This window comes from Notechis scutatus, chromosome 3 (genome assembly GCF_049901735.1).
Source record: "Notechis scutatus isolate UNSWTSFEM ecotype Mainland chromosome 3, rNotScu1.2, whole genome shotgun sequence".
Taxonomy (NCBI): Eukaryota; Metazoa; Chordata; class Lepidosauria; order Squamata; family Elapidae; genus Notechis; species Notechis scutatus.
Genome location: NC_142011.1, coordinates 8,894,898 through 8,913,716, shown reverse-complemented (window position 1 = coordinate 8,913,716; position 18,819 = coordinate 8,894,898). Strand labels below are relative to the sequence as shown.

The 18,819-nt window shown below is 42.6% G+C and overlaps 1 protein-coding gene across 12 annotated transcripts in view; it reads left to right on the top strand.

The window, feature by feature from the left end:
- Positions 1–2,747: 2,747 nt before the first annotated feature.
- Positions 2,748–18,819, top strand: part of ARFGAP1 (ARF GTPase activating protein 1) — a 47,259-nt gene continuing 31,187 nt past the window's right edge. For 7 of the 12 annotated variants that reach the window (XM_087959168.1, XM_087959176.1, XM_087959172.1 and 4 more), the window contains exons 1-2: positions 2,748–2,910; positions 12,369–12,432. In XM_087959168.1, coding sequence (XP_087815294.1) covers positions 2,885–2,910; positions 12,369–12,432 — 90 coding nt within the window. In that variant the 5' untranslated portion in view covers positions 2,748–2,884. The remainder of the gene's footprint in view (positions 2,911–12,368; positions 12,433–18,819) is intronic. The other 5 variants (XM_087959177.1, XM_087959174.1, XM_087959175.1 and 2 more) reach the window with 1 other exon arrangement.

Here is an 18,819-nt window from a genome sequence, read left to right as displayed (position 1 = left end):
TATTTTAGTTACAATCTTTTAAAGATAAGAGTTGGAATGTACTCCTGCTTTCAAACTGTTGCACTGCTCTTCCAGATTTCCTCCCCCTTTTTATGGCAACTGCTAAAACAGGCATAGGAATGTTTTGAGTCAACACTGCAATTGAGCCCAGAATTCCAGTTGTTAAGTTGTAGCAATCATAGTAAACAAATGGTTATAAGTCAAGGACTACCTGTACCTCTGTTGGAAGGTATGTTTTATGCTCTCACACATTGGCAGTAAGTTCTATAAATGTGCTTGTCACACCGTTATTTGTCTCCATCTCTTTTTCTTTTCCTCTCTTGCTTTGGACTCCTAAGCCAATGGGATAATCCCCCAGATTTGGGTGTTTCCATCCCACAGCAGAGACTGGGTGGCCCTTAAGTTTAACTCCATGCAAAATGGAGCTAAATTGAAGTTAGTTTGCTGAATCAATTAACCCCCTACCCCTACCCTCCCCATTGCAACTCCATCGATCCAGTTAAGTGTAATGTGGGGAGCAAGGCATGCCATTTATTTTGGACAGCCTGTAAATCAAAGTAGTGCTGAAGCTTGCAAATTGCCTGGGGTAATTTGATCATACTACACACGATTGGATTCTCTGGAGCCGGGTCTTTTTTCAAACTTGGCAACTTTTAAGATTGTGCAGACTTCAGCCGGCTGGGGAATTCTGGGAGTTGAAGTCCGCCCACTTTAAAGTTGCCAAGTTTGAAAAACACTGCTCTGTCTGGAGCATATGTGAATATTCTTAGATTGGGGATTAACCCAAGGCTTGAATGAGAGAAGCAGAGGGAAACACAGGAAGAAATCAAATTTCAAACAGACTTTAGTGATGGTGTTGCATAAGGACTATCTAACAGCGCCCCCTTGAGGCTACATACACAAGTTGTTACATGACATTACTAAAGGAACCCTGTAACATTCTCCATCAGATTTTAGTTTTCTTTACTCAGTAGCTAAGTTGTCATGGTTGTCCCAAAGGTCCATTTTTTTCAAGAAGCAACTGGACTTCCTTGTTTTTTTTTCTTTGAGGACATTTCCTTCTCATCCAAGAAGTTTCTTCAGCTCTGACTGGATGGTGGGGAATGTAAGGATTCCTACTTCTTGCAGCCAGCTGATCATTTGCATCCTTTTAAAGAGTTGTTGAGACCACTTGGGACAACAGATTAAACCTCCAAGTGACCTCAACAACTCTCTAAAAGAATGCAAATGACCAGCTGTCTGCAAGGAGTATAAATCCTTCCATTCTCCACCATCCAGTCAGAGCTGAGGAAGTTTCTTGGATGAGAAGTGAAACATCTTCAAAGAAAAACAAGCAAGCCTAGTTACCTCTTGAAAAAACCCCTTTGGGACAGTCACTAAGTTGTGCCCCACTCTTTGCAACTCCATGGACCACAGCATACCAGGGCCCCTCTGTCCTGCATTTTCCCCAAGTCTGCCCACATTCATGTTCATTGCGTCAATAACACTTTCTGATCGCTTGCCATCCATTTCTCCTTTTCAGTCTTTCCCAATAACAGGGTGTTTCCCAAGGAGTCCTCCCTTCTCATTTGGTGGCCGAACTATTTGAGCTTCAGCTTCAGAATCTGTCCTTCCAAAGGACAGTCAGGGTTGAACTCCTTGCAATCCAAAAAAGTCTCAACATCGTCTCCAGCACCACAATTCGAAAGTATCAATTCTTCAGTGCTCAGCCTCCCTTGTGGTTCAACTCCATACATTACGACTGGGAAAACCATAGCTTTGACCATTTGTACTTTTGTCGGCAAGGTGACGCCTCTGCTTTTTAATATGCTGGCTAGGTTTGCCATAGTTTAGTTTTGTTTAATGTTTTTTTTATAGCCATACTAGGTAACAGCGCTCCTCCTTCTCCAAATCCAATCTGGAAATAAGAAGGAATTTCCAGACAGTGAGAATCATTAATCAATGGAACAGTTTGCATCCCGCAGTTGTGGGTGTTTGATTGGACAACCAAATGTCTAAGATGGCATAAGGACTCCTGCCACAGGCATGGGGATAGACTAGAAGACCTCTAAGATCCCTTCCAACCCCGTGATTCATTTCGCTCAGTCTTTTCTGAAACCGATCTGCTCAATCTGCTCTCTGCAGGCATAGTATAACTTCATATTACATCCTTCATGCAAAAATGGAAAGATGCGAGTCGGGTCCCGCTTTAAATCATTTTTAATTCTTTATACATTTGCTACCCAGTCCGGATTCCCTTTTCCTTTATGCTGTCCACACCTAGAATCCCATCTACAGTTCCGCCGGCGGAGGGTTGGACTAGATGACCTACAAGGACCCTTCCATCTGTTATCCCCCCACATTCGTCTCAAAATTAGGCACGTGTGAATCCGCCTCGCGCTCACACCCGGAAATCATCCGTGCCTAAACCGCCGCGCCTCCCGACCAATGAGCGCCCCTTTCGCCCGGCTCGCGAGGAGCCCACCAATCCGCGTGCCCGCTCCTTCCCACGTGACCGCTCTTCCTTCCTCCTCTCCCCCCCCCCTTTTCAGCGCGCGGCCCTGTCCGTCACCCCGCTCTCCAGCAAGAGGCGCGTCGTGGCGTCGTCTCGAGGCGGAGGCGGGCCCTTGACGCATGCGTAGACCCGTCTTGCGGTCTCTTTTTTTTTCCTTTTCCCCATCCCCCTCTCCTCTCCTCTTTCTACCCGGCTACCCGGCATCCTTTGCGAAGTGGCAACGTAAGCCGGTCGTGGCAAAGGCGGCGCCTGCGCAGTGAGAGGCGTTAAAAAAAAAAAAAAGAGCCGGCTGAGAGGTTTCCCCGGCCGGTTGACGGACTGACGGCAACGGTGGTTCGCTCGCCGACTCCGGAGTAGCCGCTTCGCCCTTCTCCCAGTCGGGTACGTCCCATGCTGAGCCTCGCTCCGGAAACAAGGTGGGGTAGGGCGAGTGGGTTTCCTCCCCCTCACCCTCAGGCCATATCCACCCCCGTCCCCGCTCAGCCCCTTCCCCTCTTTTTCCTATGGGGAGCCCGGTTTGAATCCTGGCTCCCCTCGGGCGTCTCTGGAGAGGGGAGTGGGCGGGCAAGGATCTGCCCCCATGGGATTCCCCAGGGATCTGCTCGAATGGCTTTGTGGGGGAAGGGGTTGCCTGGGTCCCCCCACCCCCAGTTGGGTGGAAGGGCTGATCCCCTACAAGACAACAAGGAAATCCAAATTTGGGCTTCCTCCTCACCCCCCGGTGGAAGAAAGAGGCCGGGGAAAAGAATGAATGGAAATGACCGGGTTGGTTGGTGGTGGTGGGGCAAATGTCAAGTTCTGCCTTCATGAATCTGCCACCAATGCATTAAAAGAGTGGGGGGAGGTGGGAGATCCTTGGCTTGCTCTTCCTTCCTTCCTTCCTTCCTTCCTCCTCCTTCCTCCCTCCCTCCCTCCCTCCTCTTCCTTTCTTCTTCTTCTTCTTCTTCTTCTTCTTCTTCTTCTTCTTCTTCTTCTTCTTCTTCTTCTTCTTCTTCTTCTTCTTCTTTCTTCTTCTTCTTCTTCTTCTTCTTCTTCTCCTCCTCCTCCTCCTCCTCCTCCTCCTCCTCCTCTTCTTCTTTCTCTCTCTCTCTCTCTCTCTCTCTCCCTCTCTCTCTCCTCTCCCTCCCTCCCTCCCTCTCTCTCTCTCTCTCTCTCTCACACACACACACACACGATGTTGGAATAATAGTGTGGCAGATTCACACACACACACACACACACACGCACACGATGTTGGAATAATAGTGGGTGGCAGATTCAGGTCCTGCTTGGAGGGGGAGGGGGCTGCAGGCAAAAAATGCGGGGTCGGTTTAAAGATGCCTGGAAGGAGAAGTGTCCATTTCTCGCCCTTTCTCATCTTTCCCACAGCCTTCTCCTATTGGTTTCTTAGGCTTTATCCATCGTTGTTGGTAACTTATGATTTCTGATTGTAACTATGATTTATGAGGTATTACTCGCTGTTTATGTTAAGTTTCCTCTTTCCGCTACGTATTGAAAATGGAGAGCGATTAATGTATATGTGTGTATATGTGTGTGTATACATACACACAAACTGTGTGTTTGTGTATATGTGTGTGTGTATATATGCTACAAGCATATATGTATGTATGTAGCATGTGTATATGTGTGTTAATGTATGTATGTAGCATGTGTATATGTGTGTTAATGTATGTGTTTGGGTAGATGTACTTTCCCTTGAGAGCACGCAACAGAATTTCATTATTAATGTGGGCCATTGTGTTCACAGTAAAAAAAATAACAATAAAGGTATCTTATATGTACTCCGTGAGCTTATGCACCGGAGACGAGTTCCTTGTGTGTCCGATCACACTTGGCCAATAAAGGAATTCTATTCTATTCTAAAGGGAGCCCTCGACTTACAACAGTTTGTTTAGTGACTGTACAAAATTACAACGGCACTGAAAAAAGTGACTGATGCCCGTTTTTCACACTTACAACCTTTGCAGCATCCCCGTGTTGATGTGATCAAAATTCAGATGCTTGGCAACTGGCTCATACTTATGTTTGCAACATCCTGGGGTCATGTGATCACTTTTGGCAACCTTCTGACAAGCCCAAGTCAAAGGGGAAGCCAGATTCACTTAACAACCAGGTTAACTTTCAACTGCGGTGATTCACTTAACAACTGCGGCAAGAAATATCGTAAAATTCACGTAACAAATTCTCACTTAACAGAAATTTTGGGCTCAATTGTGGTCGTAAGTCGAGGATTACCTGTATTCTATTTTCAAATTGTGAGAAATGGGGGTTCCTGTTTATTTGGCCTGGTTTGGATCCCACCTTGAGGATCTTGCCAATTTCTGGGCAAAAAAGGATGCCGAAGAATTGCATCTGGTTCCGAGAAGGAGTGGCAGAGGTGATCAGGAAACTATAGGTAGTCTTCAATTTACAGCCATTCCTTTAGTGACCATTTGAAGTTGCAACGACACTGAAAAAAAGTAACATGACTTTTTCACATTTTTGACAGTTGGTCACATGATCAAAATTTGCGTGCTTGACAACTGGCATCTATTTATGACAGCTGTGGGGTCTGGTGATCCCCTTTTGTGTCCTCCTGACAAGCAAAAGTCAATGGAGAAGCCAGATTCACTTAACAGTGTTTCTAAAAAAATTCAGTAATTCACTTAACAACTGTGGCAAGAAAGGTGATAAAAATGGAGCAAAACTCATTTAACAACTGTTGTACTTAGCCACGGAAATTTAGGTCATATTTGTGATTGTAAGTCGAAGACTACCTGTAGTAGCTACGTTTTGTGAAGAGACGTGAAAGGAATTGAAGTTGTTTAGCTTTGTGGGGGGGGAAGATGGAGCAATAGGACAATATTTTTGGAAAAGTATCAGGTTTCTCTTACCTACCCACCCGTGGGCTTTAAAATGGCTGGCCCATACAGATCTTTTAAATAAATTAGTGTCGCACAGAAGCTCAAGACCTGTGCTCTTTCCTTCCAAAGTTTTGGATTAATGCATTTAAGTAACAAAGTAAATTTCAATTTGCGGTACTTTTAGAAATAAATCCTGATAGTAGAAGCACTTTGAGAGGAGAACTGTCAATGTAAAGAACTGGCTCAAATCCCTTCACTGAATGTGCCCAAGTGAAGTCCAGGTAACCATTTATCCCAGATACAGTTAGTCCTCAACATACTATGATTCATTTAGTGATCTTTCAAAGTTACAACCTCACTGAAAAAAGTGACTTATGAACGTTTCTCACATTTATGACCTTTGTAGCATTCCCCTTGATCATGCGATCAAAATTCAGATGCTTGGCAACTGACTCATTTTTATGATCATTGCTGTGTCCCGAGGTCAGGCGATCACCTTTTCCATCCTTTTGACAAACAAAATCAATGGAAGAAACCAGATTCACTTAACCGTGTTACTAACTTCTTAACTGCATCGATTCACTTAACAACTATGGCAAGAAAGATCGTAAAGTGAGGCAAAACTCACTTAACACATGTCTTACTTAACAAAATTTCGGGGCTCAATTGTGATCGTAAGTCAAGAACTACCTGTCTTGAATAATCTGTTTTCCAGCACTAGGCAAGAGGTGAAATTCAGTGGCTCAAATGATGTCTCTTCCTGATTTTGTGGTGAAAAGAAACATTTTGTGGTGAAAGGAAAGATGTTGAAACTCTGGAAAGAGTGCAGAGAAGAGCAACAAAGATTATTAGGAGACTGAAGACTAAAATATATGAAGAATGGTTGCAGGAATAGGGTACAACTAGCTTAATGAAAATAAGGGCTAGAGGTGACACATGACAGCAGTGTTCCAATATCTTAAAGGTTGCCACAAATAAGAGAGGGTTAACCTATTTTCCAGAGCACCTGAAGGCAGCAGAAAAAACAATGGATGGAAATTAAATAAGGAGAGATCCAACTTAGAAATAAGGAGAAATTTCCCGACAGAACAGTTAATCAGTGGAATAGCTTGATTCCTGAAGTGGGTACTCCAACACTGGAGATGTTTACAAAGAGATTTATTTATCTGAAATGCTTTAAGAGTTTCCTGCTTGAACAGGAGGTTGGACTAGAAGACCTCCATGGTCCCTTCCACTTTTCTGTTATGGTTGATCTTGAGGGACATTTATAATTGAGGGGTTTCAACCCTAAGCTACAAATATTCTCCTTTATTTGTACATTTATAATTGGAGGCTTCCAGTGGTTTCCTCTATAGTGCTCATTATTACCAGCCAGACTTTATCAATGGGGATCGGAATGGACACCCTCCTTATCTGCTCAGTATCTTGCTTTTATGCTGGCTTGAGTTGAAATTCAAAACTTCTGCAAAATCTCAAGTTGGAAAAAGTTGGGCAGATCTGGCTAAAAAATGGCTGTATTTGTGCCATACACTTATCTGCATTTGTGCAACATATCTTGCACTTTTAGAAGTTATGTATTTATGCATGTAAATAATTTTAGGTTTGTATTCATATGTCACCATTAGCTCTCACCTCACAATCATGAGGCTGTGAGTTCGATCCTAGGGAGCGGCAGATATTTCTTTCTCTGGGCACAATGAGAATATATCTGCTGAACAAAACTCTGCATTGGCGACAGGAAGGGCATCCGGCCATTAAAACACTAAGCTTCATTCAGTTGGCCAGACTCCACCCTGCAAGGGATTATGGGGTCATTAAAAGAAGATGATTCATATTCCACCATTACTATTTTTATAAATAACTCAAGTTGGCGAATATAACCTAATTTTTCTTTTCTCTGATTTTCCCCACCACAACAACTCTGTAAGGTGTGTTGGGTTGAGAGAGAGATTGTGACTGGACCAAAGTTTTTGGCCTTTTGCCTTAGTTTCTTAGAAACTAATGGTTATATGATTCTAAAAGGGAATGTGATGACCTTGCAGATAAGCAGACTATTTGTCAGTGCACTGTCTTTTTGGACACTTGTGACACAAAGATGATATGAAGGAGGAAAATGGATGTCAATCAATTTGAAAGCTTTCAAGCCTTTTCTGTCTGGTTGGCATTGTATGTCAACCCTCCAAGTCTGTAACATTCTTTAGGATGAAATTGTTTTAATTTATTGGTTTTATATCATGAGACTTGAGGCCCATGCTGAGTGTTAAAAATAAGGCAGGCAAAAAGAATACAGTTGACTTTTACCCAAACTTCTAATCTTTTGAAAATCTGAGGCATGCCGTTCTCACACTGAGCGTTTCTAAAGTGTTTGGTACAGCATTGTTTAGTTAGCAAGTGCTGATTCAGTTACAGCATCAATACATCTGTGCGTGTTCTCTTTCTTGACCAAAAGCTTAAGACATACGCGTGAATCATTTGCACCGTCTCTTGCCAGTTCTAAGGATCAATTGAAGGGATCAAAAAGGTAGAAACTCAAAGCAGAGATTTTTTTTATATATACAGCGGAATTGTATGAATAATCCATTTGGTATCTGTAGCGGGTCCTTTTTCATGTATTCTTCTTCTTAACCAAGCATTATCTTGAAATAAATAATGTGGGTTTTTTTTTAAAAATTAACTTTTGTTTGGTCGTGTTCAATTCTTGAAGACCACCTGGAGAGGACCCTGACGTTTTCTTGACAAGATTTTTGCGAAGTTGTTCGCCATCGCCTCCTTCCTAGGGCTGAGAGAAAGTGACCGGTCTAAGGTCACCCAGTGGGCTTTGTGCTAAGGCCAGAACTCCCAGCCTCCCAATTTCTAGCTTGATGCCTTAACCATGACACCAACTGCCTCTCCCACCATGGCATATTCTTAAGTAAATATGCCTGTGCAAGTAGAGGTTTTTAAGCTACTCATATGTCTGGTCAGAGGAGTGGTGGAGCTCTCGTCTCACCATCAGTAGTCTGTGAGTTTGATCCTAGGTAGAGGCAGATATTTCTCTCCCTGGGCACACTTGAGAATGTATCTGCTGAACAAAACTCCGCATTGGTGACAGGGAGGGCATCCAGCCATTAAAACACTGCTAGCTCCAGTTAGCACGGTCACGTTATCAAAATTCAGGCACATGACTGCTGGCATGTATTTGCCATGGTTGCAGCATTCTGGAGTCATATGTTCGCCACTTGTGACCTTTCCAGCCAGCTTCCACCAAGCAAATCGATGGGGAAGCCAGATTCACTTAAGAACTGCAGTGATTTGTTTAGTAATCATGGGAAAAAGGTGTAAAATTGGGCATGATTCACTTAACCACCTTACTTAGCAGTGGAAATTCTGGCTCCCAATTGTAGTTGTAAGCTGAGTACTACTTCTACTGCATATTCTTTAAAAAATGTGAGAATAAACTGTTTTCTGTTTTCATTCTGGACTGAATACAGGTAGTCCTCGACTTACAATGGTTCATTTAGTGGCCATTCAAAGTTACAGCGGCACTGGAAAAAAGTAACTTATGAACATTTATCACACTTACAACTGTTGCAGCATTTCCATGGTCGTGTGATCAAAATTCAGATGCCTGGCAACTGACTTACATTTATGACGGTTGCAGTGTCCTGGAGCTCTGTGATCCCCTTTTTGTAATCTTCTGACAAACAAAGTTAATGGGGAAATCGGGTTCACCTAACAGCCATGTTACTAGTTTAAGAACTGCAGTGATTCATTTAACAAATGTGGTGAGAAAAATTGTAAAATGGGGCAAATTCACTTAACGGTTTTCTCACTTAACAGCATAAATGTTGGGCTCAATTGTGGTTGTAAGTTGAGGATTACCTGTATTCAAGAAATACCAACAAAGAACGTTTTAACTAAAAATAGCTTTACTATAGTCCCATGATGGCGAACCTATGACATGCGTGCCACAGGTCGCATGTAGAGCCATTTGTGCCAGCACGTGAGCTTCAGGCAAACTTACTTCAGTGCGCATGTGTGGGCCTCACAGCTGAAAGGCTTTATGGCCAAGGCGAAAACTCGTCCCATTTCATCACTTCCTGTTTTTCCGAAAATACCAAAAGTGACGAAACGGGACGAGTTTTCGGCCTGCAAAGCCTGCAGAAGCCTTTCTCAAGCCTCTGGGAGGCCAAAAAAAGGCCTCAAACTGGCCGCAAATCAGCTGTGAGGCTCAGTGCAGGTAAGGGGGTAGTGGGGAGGATTGTGCGCACATGCGGGGGAGGCGCACATTGCCTTCTGGGTGCTGGCACGCAAGTGCGAGCATGCAAGCGGGCGCACAATTTTTGGCACAGGAGCCCAAAGAGGTTAGCCACCACTGCTATAGTCCAAGCGGTGTGCGTTTTTCTGGATTAGCTGTCAGTGTCTTTTGATCTGAAATGGGTTTTTAGGAACCCTGTTGTTGTACAATAATGTGGCGTTAATTAAACAGCTTGTAAATTCTCCTCACACGCTGCTTAGAAATAGGATTTTTATTTTATTTTATTTAAGATTCTCCTTTTAACCCCATCGCCAGAATGCTCTGTCTGCTATGCTTTTATGCTTCACTGTCTTTGGGCATCTGGTAAGAGCAGCTTAGCAACCCACCCACAGAGTTCCTTCAAGCGTAGAATTTCAAATTGCCCTTGTAATGTATGACACAGCATGTATCTCCTAACTTGGATTTAATCAACCATATATTTTTTATGAACTGTAAGTTATTACTGGAATAGATAATATATATTTTTTCTTCTATTAATTTCAGTCCTATTAAATGTTTAATGCATGTCCATCTTTCAGCATGTTTTTAAAGATGGGAGAGAGATAAGATAACCTTTATTGTCAACTTTCTGTGTACATATTGGCACACAATAAAAAGTGAATCTTTCTCTCATCATCTTTTAATGTCCCCATAATCCCTGGCAGGGTGGAGTCTGGGCAACTCAATGGAGCTGAGTGTTTACTGGCCGGATGCCCTTTCTGTCGCCAAGGCAGAGTCTGTCCAGCAGATATATTCTCATTGTGTCCAGAGAGAGAAATATCTGCCTTTACCTAGGATCGAACTCCCAGACTCCTGGTTGTGAGGCGAGAGCTAATGGTGGAATATGAATACATACCTTAAATTATTTACATATGTAAATAAATAACTTCTAAAAGCGCAAGATTTTAAGTATTTCTAAGGATTTGAACAGTCACTAAGGCAGCGTTTTTCAATCTTGGGAACTCAATGGTGTGTGGACTGCAAGTGTACGTTCCTCATAAAGATTTGGGATTCCCTTTCATTTCACTCCAGTCTGTTTTGCAAAGTTTTAATTGCTTTGTTTCATTAAAAGAAAAAAGATACCACTGTGGGGCGGCCAAAAATAATGCAGTCTAATTCTCTTCATCTTGTTCTTTCTGTTCTTTCTGTTCTTTCTGTTCTTTCTTTCTTTTTCTTTCTTTCTTTCTTTCTTTCTTTCTTTCTTTCTTTCTTTCTTTCTTCCTTCCTTCCTTCCTTCCTTCCTTCCTTCCTTCCTTCCTTCCTTCCTTCCTTCCTTCCTTCCTTCTTCCTTCCTTCCTTCCTTCCTTCCTCTCTCTCTCTCTCTCTCTCTCTCTCTCTCTCTCTCTCTCTCTCTCTCTCCCCCCTCTCAAGTGCAATCACTTCTCATGCCACAATTTCAAAAACTGAAAAAAGCCAGGTTTTTTTAATTTCCTAAATATTAGGAAAGGACTTCTATCAAGTCCCCTCTCACCTTTTCTCACATGGGATAGGTGGCTCCAGCAGATGTTCTGGTTTTCCTTAAAACTTTTGCTGCAACTCTGGTTTTTATCTACAAAAAACGATAAAAGCATACGGGTGGGTTTTTTAAGAATATTTTGTTGAATTACCAGTTAAAGTTTAAAACATTTTGGATTTTTCCAGTTGTGAATATGCATCCTTCAAAATGGTGTCTGTTAAATAAAAGTTCATTCTTTTAAAAAATGCAAAGCCTGCTTTAAAAACCGTTCATGCTGCAAGCATCTCTCATAATGTTCCAGTAGTATTACTCTCTTCATCTTTTTCATTGCAGAAAGAACATTTCCCTTTTAAACATTTCCCTATTAAATCTTGGTTCCCTTTCAAAGCATGGTTTGCAGAATGTGAGAATGTGGCCTGTTTTTCCCCTTCCTATCTGGCATTAATTGTGTTTTGTCACTGCAAGTAGATCATGGTCAAAGTACTACCTCATGCTGCGATAGCGGATAACCTTATTGATATTAATGCTGCGATATTAATGAGACATAATTTGTATTTGATCTCCCAGCTGCTTTCAGAGTGACAATCCAGGGAATCCCTGTAGCATTTTCTGCTAAACTATCGGAGGCGAGGCAGAGCATGGAGTTGGAGTCAAGGGAGGAATCAGCCTGGAATCCTTATGTTCTCACAAATGGTCTAATTCCAACCCTTCTTGAATGTCCACCTCAAGGGTGACTCGCAATCTACCTCCTTCTGCTCGCAACTTGACAAAGAAATTAAGGGAAGGGGGAGGTGTGTCATTGGAGAGGGAGAGAAGGAATCTATGTGAGCCGTTTGCTGCCTGAAAAAATCTTGGTAACTCGAGGTCATAAGCTGAAGGCTTTTGAAAGGTACAGACTGTTTTCCCAAAACAAAATGTCTAACATGGATTGGTGGACAGTGGACACTAGGCAGCCTGGGGAAGGAAAAGGGGGTTTGATTATACCGTGCTTTGTGCCAAAACTTCAGAACGGGCTTAGCTTCTTCAGTTGCCTGTATGGATCTGTCAGTAAAGTTTTACTCCCGGTAATAAAAAATGTTCCAAAAGTTTCTTTTGCTGTACAGGCCAATGGGATGGTTGACAGCCATTTACTCTTTATCTATGGTCAAGTTAGTGCTGACTGTTACTTGACTAAATCCTTGTGTACAGACATGAGCAATAAATCGTTTTAACTTAATATGCGGTCCTGACTTCTTTGCACCTGACATAAACTCCTCTGTTGTCTAAATTTGGTTTGCATCGATTGTTTCTCTCCTGCAGGACCATGGCAAGTCCAAGATCAAGGAAAGTCCTTAAAGAAGTGAGAGTGCAAGATGAAAACAATGTAAGTAGCTTGGGTTACCTGCTCAGCCCCATAATGATGAAGTGGCCATGAATCAACTCCAGCTCATGTTAGATAATTAATGCCTGTGGTTATTATATTGCCCACGCAAATTATTGGGCCAATTTGCTGCAAAGTATCAGTCTTTCTAACTAAACGGTATGACTCACATTGTTTGCAAGACTGAACCACGGTGGCGCAGTGGTCAGAGTGCAGTACTGCAGGCTACTTCTGCTGCCTGCCGGCTGCCTGCAATATGGCAGTTCGAATCTCACCAGGCTCAAGGTTGACTCAGCCTTCCATCCTTCCCAGATGGGTAAAATGAGGACCCAGATTGTTGGGGGCAAGAGGCTGGCTCTGTAAACCACTGAGGGCTGTAAAAAGGGGTGGGCTGCTGGGGGCTCGCAGGAGCTGAAGAGAGCCCCTAGCTAAGACTGTGCGGGGCTCAGAGAGTCCCCAATAACTTCAGAAAGACAAACAGCAAGGGAAAGCTCTTAATAAGTTTAATTGAAGTTCTGGGCATTCAGCCAAGAGCATTTCACACCTTGTAAAAGTGTTACAAGCTAGATAAACAATCCACTCAGCGCTTGGGAGGGAGAACCATTGCGAAAATCAGATAACATAGCCACTAGCTTCTGAGGGGATTAATTCTCAAATGATAAGAATCACGTGACTCACCAGAAACTCCACTAAGACTCCAAGATTCCTCTTGCAGTCATGGTTATTAAGCCTGGTTTCACCCAGTCTTTTATTTAAGTATTAAATGCACGAAATAATAAACAACTTTTTGGTATACATATTTTTTTTATGTAATTACAGCAAAGAAGCGACGCCGAGTTGGCCACACCCATCCAGTCACATGACCACTCAGCCACACCCACCCAGCCAGTCATTAGGGCAGAGAGCCCCTTGCTAAAAAATTTGAAGCCCATCCCTGGCTGTAAAGCACTGTGAAGCGGTATATAAGTCTAAGTGCTATTGCTAAGTGCTATTCCTGAAAATGCCAAATATTTCTTGTTTATAAATACAGGTAGTCCTCAACTTGCAACCACAATAGAGCCCCAAATTTCTGTTGCTACAGGAGACATTTCTTAAGTGAATTTAACTCCATTTTACGATCTGTCTTGCCACAGTTGTTAAGTGAATCACTGCTGTTGTCAAGCTAGTGACACCTTTGTTAAGGGAATCTATCTTCCCCATTGACTTTGCTTATCAGAATGTCGCAAAAGGGGATCATGTGACCCCGGGACCCTGCGACCGTCATAAACATGAGCCAGTTGCCAAGAGCCTGAATTTCGATCACGTGACTTACGAGGTTGCTGTAACAGTCATAAGTGTGAAAAACGGTCATAAGTCTCTCTCAAGTGCCATTGTAAGTTTGAACGGTCACTAAATGAACTGTTGTAAGTTGAGGACTGCCTGTGCTGACCATCTGTTTCATTTTTTAGTTAGGCACAACATACTTCACAGTCATAAATAAAAGAAAATCCCAATGCAGTAAGAAAATACATTTCAAGGGGGAGGCGTTTGTGTGGCAGCATCACAACATACTGTGAGGCAAGAAAAATGCTTCTGAAGGAAATTTTAACCTTCAGAAAAATATCCCTGAGTGAAGTGTTTTTACCCATCCTGTCAAAACATTTGATCCTTTAGCGAGATTTGTTTTGGAACGTGCGGCGGTTTTGAACTGGTATAAGTTTAGCTTACTTTCCATTTTTGAACACGAATCACTTATTCACTGTGTTTCATTGAATAACCTCCTGGCACTCCTCCCAATTTTAAACAATTTTGATTGGTGAGCGTATCTGTGGCTAACCTAGAGTGTCAACTCATAAAACATTCCTATGCCTGTTTTAGTGGTTGCCATAAAAAAATGGGGGGAGGAAGGAAATGTGGAAGAGCAGTGCAGCGGTTTGGAAGCAAAAGTACATTCCAACTCTTATCTCTTTAAAAGATTGTAACTGAAATACCAGAGCAAATATATTTCATTGGAGAACGTGAATGATGACACCCAGCCCCTGAATGGTCTCAATTGGAGAATCTGATTATGACACACCCAGGAGGGAGGAGGGGAAACAGGGTCACAGGGGACTGTAAATGACATATGTCAGAGTTGGCTTCATACAGGGCAGTGCCAGTATGTCGCCTCGAATTAATCCTTTGAAGTGTTTTGAAATTTGGCTCGAGAATCACGATTTACTTAGAGCAATTGCTGGTATCCTGACATAGAGACTATTTAAAATGACCAAAAAATAGCAAGAGTAGAAATAATATTTTTGTGGGTGGCTTGAGTTAATGGTATACTACACGGGTGTCAAGCTGGATATCTTCCAACGGCCAGATCAGCATTGTAGTTCTCTGCGGGCTGGCATGAGGGGGTGGGTGGGATGGCGGCAGTGCGCCTCATTTTCGCCCTCGATGGCCTCCTGCAGCACTGCTGGCAGAAAACGGGTTGTGTGGCCCGTTTTCGGGCTGTTTGGGGCCTATTTTTGGCCCATTTTGAGCGTATTTTGGGGGCATTTTTGGCCCGTTTTTTTGGCCCAGTCTTCAACCCATGGAGGGTGAAAACAAGGTGCAGGGGGGAGGGGTGCATGTGGCCCATTTTAGCCGCTAGAGGCACTGCGGGCCGGTCCCTTGATATTTTCAGGCCGGCCTAGCAGGCCAGTTTTAAGCCATCACGGGCTTTGAGTTTGACACCCCTGGTATACTACATTTGATACATACCACCTAGAAGGTAGCTTTTGATAATATGCATTCCTGTCTGCTTTCCTTGAATTTTCTGAGGAATGTTTACTGGTTCTAGGAATGTTAATGGTAAACTAATACTTCCTTGCAGTAGGATTAATCTTCCTGCTAATCAGTTAATGTTCCTTCTCCTCTTGCCTACCATTAATCGTGTCTTTCTTCTAATTTTTTCCCCCCAAAATGTCAGATTTATTTTTCCACAGCTACTCCAGATTTCCACAGATGCTTCCTTAAAAACCTGGCCAGAATTGTTATTAATATGCAAAAAGCAGGCATGGCATTAATTCCCCAGAAACTCAACCCACTGTTGAAAAGCATTGGAAGATTCCGGGGTTTGATGCAACTAAATAAATTAACTCCTGGGTTTTAAATTGTCGTCACCTGCCCTTTCAATGCAGTAGCTTCGTGCCTGTCTTTTTCTCCAGCTTGAGCATCAGTTTCATATTTACATGATTTTATCTGGCCTGAGCTGATTTCCAGCGCATGAGAATGATCTGGCTGCCACATCTGTCATCCCAGAATTGATTGGGTGATCTGACAGGCTGAGGGGATATCTCCTTCCTCCCTCACTGTTCCTTGAGCATCTGTCCTGAAGCCGTGGGCTTGGGGGTCACCTCATACAGATAGTCCTCGACGTACGACTACTATTGAGCCCAATGTTTCCACTGCTGAGGAAGGCAGTTGTTTAAATGGGCTTTGCTCCATTTTGCGACCCTTTTTTTTTTTTTGCCATGGTGGTGAAGCAAATCACGGCAGTCGTTAAGTGAATCAAGCAGTCATTAAGCAAAGGGCTTCCCCCATTGACTGCTTTTTGAAGGATGGCTGGGAGGGTTGCAAATGGTGATCACATGACCCCAGGACAGTGCAATTACCATAAATACATGCTAGTTGCCAAAGGCCCCATTTTTTTTTGTTTGACCATGAACAATGCAGTGGTCGCAAGTGTGAGAAACGGTTATAACTCACTTTTTTCAGTGCCTTTGTAACTTTGAACTAAGCAAATGATGGAAAGTTAAATTCGAACTGTTCCCCCCATCATGTGTGGTTGTATTTTTTTTGTAAGATCTTTATAGAGGTAGTTCTCAATTTGCGACCACAACTCAGCCCAACATTTTACGTCGCTAAGTGAGAAATTTATTAAGGGAGTTTTGCCCCATTTTACGACTTTTCTTGCCACCTTTGTTAAGTGAATCACTGCAATTGTTAAATTAGTAGCACGGTCATTAAGTGAATCTGGCTTCCCCCGGGACTTTGCTTCTCAGAAGGTCGCAAAGAGGGATCATGTGACTCCCGATAACTGCAACCATCATAAATGTGAGTCAGTTGTCAAGCATCCGAATGTAAATCATGTGACCAGGGGAGATGCTACAGTGGTCATAAGTGTGCACAACGGCCATAGCTCATTTTTTTCAGCGCCGCTGTAACTGAACAGTCATTAAATGAACTGTTGTAAGTTGAGGACTACCTGTAATTGTGTTACTTTTTTTCTTCTGTATGGGCATACACACTTTTTCCAGCCTCCAGTCAGCATAGCCTTGTGCTCTGCTGATACAGAACAATTAGCCCTTTAATTGTCTATTCTCCTGAAGCTTTAAACAGTTTTATGTGATTATTTTGTCTGCCCTTGGCAGTTTGCTGTTTGACAGCTGCTGCGTTGTTTTTCCCCCTTTCACTTTCCAGTGCAGTCTCTCTCTCTCCAGATGATTTCATAATTCTTTAATCCTTCTTGTTAAAAGTTTTATATAATCTTTTTTTTTCTTTTGGACCTTCGTTGATCATATTACGCCTCTCTTAAATCTCTTTCGTGATTATGTAAAGTTTCTTCTCATCTCTCAGTCTTCTTTCAAAACTATTTCTGCCCTTCTTTGTTGTCGTCTTCTCTTTCCCAACATTCTTATTGAAATAATCTTTCCATACTGTTTTCCTCCTAGGTGTTAAGCTAAGTTCTCTCTTGTTGTCCTGAAGCTTTCATCTTCCATCTTTTCCTAACTATTGTGATAATTTCTTTGGAAAAACCACTTAAATCTTTTTTTTTATCTTTGAAAGGGCTGAGAGTGAGGGAGGGAGGGAGGGAGTGGTCCAAAGCCATCAAAGAAGGTTGAAGATGGGCTTGAACCTGAATTTCTCCAGTCCTAATCCCACTTCTTAACCATTATGGGTTTTTTTCTTCTTTTTTGTTTTTACAGGCTCTCTTGTCTTTTTCCATAGTTCTTCGGACCCTTTTCCAGACATATAAAGTGTCTTTGGATTGATCTTCTGCTGTGCTCTGACTTTCTAGTTCAAAATCTTCCCTATTGTATTCAATTGTCTAGTTTTATCCCATATTAATAATGCAAAGTCTGTTTCAGAATCTGTACGTGTGGTGGCTGATTGTATTAGATTTTCCAACTTCTGTTTCCTATTGTCGGTTTGATTTGGATGGTGTCCAGGTGTAGTGCCTGCTTTTATGTCGTTGGAAGCAGTTTTCTGCTATAAACATTGAATTGTCTTCACAAAACCTATTTCTTTCATCACTGCATCTAACCAAACTTCATCGTCGTCATCATCAATCATCATTTTTCATATTATTTCCCAGCTATGCTTTGTACAACTCAAGGTGATGTATGAAAATGATCATACTCCCCATTTTTTAACAACAATAGCAACAACTCTGAGAGGTAGATTGGATTGAGAGATAGCCATAGCCACCTGCTCTGCTTCAGTGGTTGAGGATGGATCAGAAATCCTGGTTTTCCAGTCTGTCAGCCTTCAAGATTTTCTCTTTTTTCCCCCCTATTGCTTTGCATCTTTTGGCTGTCATAAGTAACGGGGAGGAGGGAGGATATGGTTATGGGAAGTGAGCTGGAGGTGTTACAAAACAGAACTGTATAAGTTGTGGGGGGGGGAAGTTCTTGCTTAGGCCTCTGTCCTATGCTATGCGCAGCTGCAACTCTTTATCAAAATATGTCAAGGTCAACGGACAGAGGCCTCATCACCACCTGGAGATGCCCACATGATGCCCACACAACTTTTAATTGGATGAGCCAATTGAACTATTGGGGATGGGAACGTTGCCATCACTTTGTATATGTGATTTACACGCCCATTTTCTCAGATTCAGAATTCTTTTGTTGCTACCACTTGATTTCCAGTAAAAGATATCTTTTCTCTAATTAATGGAGTCTTAAGTATTTCTTTCTTGGATTTTGAATGGAGCACCAGCTGACATTGTCCCTCTACTTTTACTGTTATACCAAATTGTCTGTCTGTCCCTCCATACCTTCTTGTGATTCATTACTTCAAGGTGGTGATCACCTGGGAGAGTCTTTATATTAATAGACATACCTAAGCTTGATTTCGCCTAATAGTATTTTTATGAAAGCTGCTTGTTATTTTTATTATTATTTTTATTGGATTTTTATCCTGGCATTGTTACTTTATCAGTAAATCAAGGTGGCAAATATACCTAAATCTCCTTCCTCCCCTTATTTTCCACACAGCAACAATCCTGTGAGGTACGTTGGGCTGAGAGACGACGATTGGTCCAAAGTCACCTAGCTGGCTTTCATGCCCAAGGCAGGACTAGAACAGGGGTGGGATTCAAAAATCCCAACAACGGTTGTCTGCCTGGGTGGACGTGGACGTGGTGGGCATGGCCTACCGGAA